General features: G+C 36.7%; 1 protein-coding gene across 2 annotated transcripts in view; it reads right to left on the bottom strand.

The window, feature by feature from the left end:
• Nucleotides 1-229: 229 nt before the first annotated feature.
• Nucleotides 230-7,478, bottom strand: part of Uck (Uridine-cytidine kinase) — a 29,864-nt gene continuing 22,615 nt past the window's right edge. The window contains exons 7-8 of one of the 2 annotated variants that reach the window (XR_012967367.1): nucleotides 2,938-7,428; nucleotides 230-2,889 (exon numbers count right to left, since the gene is read on the bottom strand). Coding sequence is in view for 1 of the 2 variants with exons in the window: in XM_076204002.1 (XP_076060117.1) it covers nucleotides 7,307-7,428 (122 nt within the window). In the remaining variant the exon portion in view is untranslated. Of the gene's footprint in view, nucleotides 7,429-7,478 lie in introns of both variants that reach the window. The other variant, XM_076204002.1, reaches the window with a different exon arrangement.

Raw genomic sequence — 7,478 nt, 5'->3', positions numbered from 1 at the left:
AAAATTGCACAAGTTTGTCACAATATGGCAAAGTAAAACCCTACTATGATTGTTTTATGGTCAATTCTTGAGATCCATTCATGGGTGAAATTTATTACCCTCCTACTGTGACTAACTTCATCAGGCAATATTTCATGCAACTCTTATTTATACACTTTCTGCACCTTAACTACAAACTTCCCATAAATCCTATTAATTCTGGTGTTGCTATAAACAATAGGCCAATAGATTTAGATTATTTCCTTTTAATAAATTTTGGCACAATAATTAGTTTCTTTTGGACAGCTCAGATTTAAATGTACACAATTTCTTTCACCTTACTGTGAGGTTTACCAATTGAAATGCATCTTCCCAATATGGTCTTGGATATTTTTAAACTTCTCTTCTATATTCTACATTTGAAGAAAAGTTTAAACGTCTCATATATTTTACATTTGAAGTAAAGTTCATTGCAATGTTAACAGTTTGTGTTCTTGTCCTATACTGTATTGACTTCACTGACATATCGTGTTCTTAACTGTAAAGGTTCCTGTAAATTTATTTACATCAGACTACAAAATTTTGTTTCCAATTTTCTAGATGAAGCACTTTATACTTAAGAATGTTGACACAAAACATGTGATATTGGCTGAAGATGTTTCAATTTGCAAGTCCTGTTTAATGCAAACTATTCTTTACAATTCCTGAATTTCCAAAAAAAATTATTTTGTAATTTTTCATAAATCTAAATCATAACTGATCCCTGTCCTTTTTAGCAACAAATTCACACTAGGTCTGCAGTTAGTCTTTTCTTCAGGGTTTCTCTCAGCATTACATCCAATACTGACCTCTTACTAATTTGTCTATGGTGCACTGAACTTAAATTTTGATGTCATTAAAAAAAACCTACCAATTTCAAGAATCTGATACTGTGATGGTCTAGAAAATGAGCTCTCCTTTTATTTTATTTTTTGCTTACATCTTTCATCTTAATTTCCAGTAATCTCTTCATATCCATAAATACCCAAAAAGTATTCACTCAAACCTTCATATTTTTATGACAAAACTAGACTAGATGGCTTGTTCTTCCATTAGTCCTTTAATAATCATATTTAGAGGTATACATGTGTAAAAATAAAAGCCAAAACAAAACAAAGTGATTTTTTAAACAAGGTGTTTCATGCCAGAACATCATGGCATTTTTGCAGCACTATGGCTACTTGAAATATTTTCAAGAGTAAATTAATGTAATTGCATAGTAGACTGAACAAATAAAAAATAACTCATTGTAAAGTACTGTACATACATCTTTGGGCATCAGTCCTCTCTAAGACCAATTTACATATTAATTCAGTTGATTAAATCTTACTAATCCACTTACATAGTACCAGGAGCAAATGTCTTTCCCTTACACATTTAAATATCTTTAATTTCTTCTACTTCTAGAACCAGGAGCAGGTTATGCAATCTATACAATTTCTATGAGTGAGACAGAGATCAATGCATATTTGCTACAGGTGGTCCTGTAGAGCGAATCACCTCCCTGTTGCCCATTTTTCAAAACTTGTCAACACCTTCACCTCCTGTGAGCCTGGCACTTATTCCAAGCCTTAGTAAGACCTTCCAACTTCAATCACTTTACCTCAATCTTTTCAGGGTTGGTACCAGTAATCGGCAACTACTACCCCCACCTACACCTTCAGCTGATAACATGGTTAGTCCCACTCCAACTCCAACAACATTCCAGAATTTCTTCCAGAGATCTGTGGAGGGCACATGGGCTCTTGCCAGCCACTGTGAGGCTGCAAGTTTCCAGTGAAATTTGAGGCAACAATTATAATCATGAATGAAATGGAAGATTGAATTTATTTCGTCTTTGGTGGGCTCCAATCAATATGTTGCCCTAGGTCTCTCCTGCAGGATACCCACAGCTCCCAAGTAACCAACGACAGCCACCAGGGTGGCCTACAGGTAACTCAAAGAAGATACTGCATCATTATCTGGGCAAGGCTAGAGCAGTGCAACATGAAGTTTGTTCCCCCACTTCCAGTTTGAGGTGCAACCTCAAGGGGGTGGTGCTTGGTAGGCTTTTATCTTAGTTAATTCACATTTGATGCAAATAAAGGTCCTTATTTTGTGACAACTGTGTTTTCTAATGTGAGAAGACCTATTTCCTCATTTTTTCCCTTTCCTCTTTGATGATTTAACTATCAAATTGCACCTACACATGTTGATGATCCCATCTCATTGGGAATATCAAAATTATCCTACATTTGTCTTGGTCTGTGCAAGGAACATAGTGACTACCTTGACAACATCCTGTACATATTTTCTCATACTGAAGTCACACATGTTCAGATTATTTTCAAATTTCAATTAAACTAAAATAACATTGTTCCTCTTAATCTTATGAGAACAATGACAAATATCCACAAGTGGTCTTGCAAGATGGCTGTCAAAAGAATCGCCTTACTACTGCCCGTCTTCAAAACTCACCAACACCCTCACCTTCATCCAATAGCACACCCAGGCCCAGGATCTTGAATTTCAACATATTACCTTCACCTTTTCACACAAAGACTGCTGACAATCAGTGATTCCTCACCTCCTCCTACTACTACTATAAGCAGGTGACAGAAAAAATTCCACATTAATACAACAGACAATAGTCAAATTTCTTCATAGCGAGATCTATGGTAGTGCCTAGGAAAAAACCAGCCATTATAGGGTCGAGGGATTCCAGTCAAAGAAACTCAAGGAAACTATTATTGGTGATAATTCTCTCATTGAAATAAAACTCACCCTACAAATGGCTAATCTATGTATCACACATGCCAAGGCTCATTACAATTTCATTCTTCAGTCATTAATTCAACAATGCAATCATTTTCAAGGGTAAACTATATATACCTGTTCCTCTTGCAAATAATTCTATCTCAATGGGGACACAAAAATTACCTTACCATCTCCTACTCTGATTCTTTGAATGACATAACTTATCATCAGACATCCTTATTTTCAAGTTGTCCATCTCTCAGCTGTGAAATACATCTTATAAAAATTAACCTTTATTTAGAATCTATTTGACTTTGTCAAATGCTAACTTCTCAAATTTCATTGAATTGAAACCTGCAGACCCCTATCAGTAAGCAAGTTCTGGATCCCTCACAATCTCTCTACAAAGAAAATGACTCATATTTACTTAATCATACGAGGTGTGTTTTTTAAGTAAGAACCGTTTTGAAATTCTGCAGTTATGGCACTGCAGTCAGCACTTGGCACATGTGCGTTGTGTACCGCTATTTCTTGGCTAGCCACAGCTGCCATTACAGAATCATCTGACCGTGTTTAAGTTTGTTTGTATTTGAAATGCTTCCTCCGATTGAGAATGCCGCCGATTGTGAAATATGCACTCCGACTCGTTTTCTTACTGCTAAAGGCATGAAAGCGGCTGAAATTCTTTGTCAGATCAGTGTAGTGTATGGAGAAAACATTATTAGTGATGGGGTGGTGCAGAAATTGGTGAGAGCTTTTAAAGATGGCCGTACAAATGTGCATGATGAGGAACGAAGTGGATGACCTTCGCTCACACTCCACACACAGCCAATCAAACTCAAGATGTGATCAGATCACTTGGCTGCGAACAACTTGATCACCCTCTGCACAGCCCTGATCTAGCGCCCAGTGACTACCATGTCTTCCTGCATTTGAAGAGGCACCTGGGTGGTCAGAGCCTTGATGACAATGATGTCAAAACGGCTGTGCTGCAGTGGTTCTCTAATCTGGCGGCAGATTTCTACAAGGATGGTATTCAAAAGCTGGTTGTACGATATGATAAATACCTTAGTATTGGTGGAAATTATGTTGAAAAGTAGATAACAATACAGGCTTTCATATAAAAATAAAATTGTTACGAAAAGTCTACTCGTTTTATTTTTGTTTCAAAATGGTACTTACTTAAAAAACACGCCTTGTAGTATACAGGAAAACAATCTCTCTTAAAAAAGTGTAACGTAATTGTAGTATACAGGAAATGAGCAATGCTTATTGAGCCCATCTCCTACTCTCCAATTTACCTTGCCTTATGAGATTGATCAGTCAGTTGGTCCTTTGTCCCAGGTCTCTCTTGCACATCTCCAAGGGAGAGAGAAAAAAAGAAGGGGGGGGGGGGTTAAAAATGGTAGACCACGCAAAACCCACAAAAGGTCAAGACTAGATGCAATGACAAACACAAAAATGTGTACTAGCACGAGTAATGGAAAACAGAAACCAATCATAAACTCTTTTAATATGCAGCATTTTTCATACTTTCCTGTCACCTAGCAATTTTATCAAGATGAAGAAAGCCCCCTGACTTGGTCCAGGTTTCAATGATCAAAGCCCTGCAGCACCACAGCATCCAGCAAAAATACTAAGACCTTCCTACAGATCTCTGGGATATATACCATTATATTGTTGTTTACGTGAAAAGGAGTTGGGAGATAGGGTTGATAAGAGTACTGGTATGGTCTGGACACATGGAAAGAATGAGTGAAGAAAGATTAGTAAAAGAAATGTGGAAGGCAGAGGTGGATGGAGTGAACATGAGAGGGCTAGAAAGGATGCAATGGATGGATGGGGGTAAAGGGGCATTGAGAAAGAGGGGATTGTCTGTTGTGCAAGGAAGGGAGAAGGCAGGAAATAGGGGTGAAGGGGAATGGTTGTGCATGGATAATACTGTGATGCATGAAAGGGAGTGGGTGGAGGATGGGGGTTAGCAAGTTATGTGTGAATGATATTTTGTTGATATGCCGTCTTGTTGCATTGCTTCTAACCCAGGCCCACGGGCGACATGCAGGGATGACCCGCCATCCAGGAGGAGCCAAGAAAAGAGGGAGTGAGTGATGGGGAATGGAGTGTGTGGGGATGAAATGGGTTGGAGTGGATTTATGCCTTTTGACTTTGGCTACCTCTCTTAGTATATGTATGTATTGAGACAGTGTAGTAGTCTTACTAGTAGTAGTAGCAGTAGTAAAGAGTAGTCAGCAGCTCTCCTTATTGGAAAAACTTAGAAAAAAAATAGTGAAATTCTAAGATAACTTGGGCCCAATCCTGAGATCAAGATTTAGCATCTCTTGATGGAGGCGAGAACGTTGACAGGTTTTCAAGAGAAGGCAGACTTCTTTCCGACACCCTTCACTTCGGACCACCATTTGCCAATGTCCCCACTATGAACAGTTAAAGCTCATTTTGATTAAATTAGATGTGGCAATTGTTCTTGTACACTTTTGGCTGTTGCCAGGTGACTTTATTCTGCTAAAAAGAACCTCCAAGCCAGCTGATGGGCAAACCGGTTCTTATACTGTTCTGTGCCTTCTAATGTTCAGATGCCAACCTTAACATTAAAATATATAACATTACATGGCAATTTTACATGATTCAAACTGACTATCCTGTCAGATTTATATATTTTAACACATTAAAATCTAAATAAAACTATCTAAACTGATGTTTATCCTGTAGCAATAACTGAACCTATCTGCATTTTCTAAAAACATCAAATCTAGCTACAAAACCTTAATACACATAACAATACTCCCATTATATGCATATTGTGCAAATACATCCCTTTGCGATTTTCTCAGTTGCGAAGATGTCCGTTTTCAATTCTGTTGTGCATCATGTACAACTAAGGCTTTTTATACAAAGGGTGGCCAAGTCAAAGAACACACCCACTACGTAAAACATTCAACAACCTCTCCCAACTCAGCACCTTCGGGATAAAAGATCTCGCCATACCCACCACAGTGCCTAGATCAAAAGCAATGAGGCACTTTATCTTAAAATTGCATTTACTAACAAGTTTTCAGTGAAAATAAACTCTGAAAATAATTGACATAAAATCTTAATGATGCTCTCATCATTGCTTTAAATTGTTTTGTCATGTTATTTATCGGTTAATGTGCAACAGTTACTTAAACTGTCATTAAAAAATCTTACAACGAACTTGTAATACAGTTGTGACTTTTCATGCATCCATTACATTTGAAAACTATACTAACACCATTTGTTCAAAGAAATTTTGAAGACATTTGTTTTCTTGTCCCAACTCATTACAAATACCTTTCTGCTTGTATCACTATAAAGTTACATCTTAGAAATATTAACATATCTAATTTCAATATTCATCTGTATTCTCAGTCTGTACATCCTAGTAAATGTCTGATTAATAACTTTTTTAAATTTCTGAGCTGTCAATTATTATTCCACATTTCCAAACCCCTCAAAAGTTTAACAATCGATTTCAAATTGTTTATTACCAAATTCAATGGTTCATCAGTATGTGTGTATATATATACATATACACACACACATACATATATTAATCTTTTACTTAATAATACTAAACTTTTAGCTAAGTCTTCAAAAGTAAATTTTTTGACAATTCCGGGATCCAGATACTTGCATACGAACATACATTAATTAATCAACTTCAAAAGTAAACTATTTGTTTCCTCAAAGCTCAATAAATAAAACCAGATGACATTTCTTACAAGTGAAATTATGAAAATATTGTGACAAGGGGCTGATTCACATAGTTAGTTACAATACATCTGGCACTGAACTACTGCGTACAATGCTCCTTCGACACTTCATATCAGGCCAAGCTAAAAATGTCAGAAAAGGAAAGAAAGAAGGTTGTGTGCCATTTCCACATATTAATGGTGTGCACAACAGATTTTGTGCATGATACACCAAATTCCAAAGTAATCCTAATTTGAAAATTTATAGCCATCTTTCTATAATAATAGAGACTACTCCAACGATTCCCATGGTCCAGGAATTGGATTTTTTCCCCTTTTATGACTATTCAACCTCCACAACTAAAGACAGCAAAATGTGACTGTAGTGACTAGATTTATTTGCTAAAGCAACACACCATATGTAATAGCTTCCATATATATATTTTTTTTTTTCTAAAAAAGATCTGTAACAGAAAATTTGAATTATCGGACACCTTACACACATGAAATACAGTTCAAAATTGTAGCAACACTTAAATATTTGCCCATTACCCACTCAATTCTATTTTACTGGAAGCATTGGTACAAAGCTATCTATCTAAAGCCATCCTTTCCTACTTTAGAACCTCAAGAAAGAAAAGAGGAAAAAGAAAAGACATATGCTTTTAATTTGTCCATATACACAAGCTGCACAGGAGTTCCTTACAAACGAGCAACACCTTCCATCTGCTCTACTTATATCTCATCGCTGACAATTCACCAGCACGTCTATCCTTCCTTTCATCTGTAGCCCAAAGGATATCCTAATGCATAACAGGGGAATTCTAATGTGGGCGTTTGTAGATACCATCAGAGTTGTGCCGAACACGTTTAACATTTTCTTCTACAGGTTCCCTGCCTGGCCGCAGTAAATCTCGGATGTGTTGCACTATGAGATCAATTGCAACTGTAAAGAGAATAAAGACACTCAATTTCCTTTTTAGGCTAACAGAGCTA

This window comes from Oratosquilla oratoria, chromosome 20 (assembly GCF_046742065.1).
Source record: "Oratosquilla oratoria isolate Oo_2021 chromosome 20, ASM4674206v1, whole genome shotgun sequence".
Taxonomy (NCBI): domain Eukaryota; kingdom Metazoa; phylum Arthropoda; class Malacostraca; order Stomatopoda; family Squillidae; genus Oratosquilla; species Oratosquilla oratoria.
Note: the sequence above shows the minus strand (reverse complement) of the source record. Positions and strands in the feature narration are given on the sequence as shown.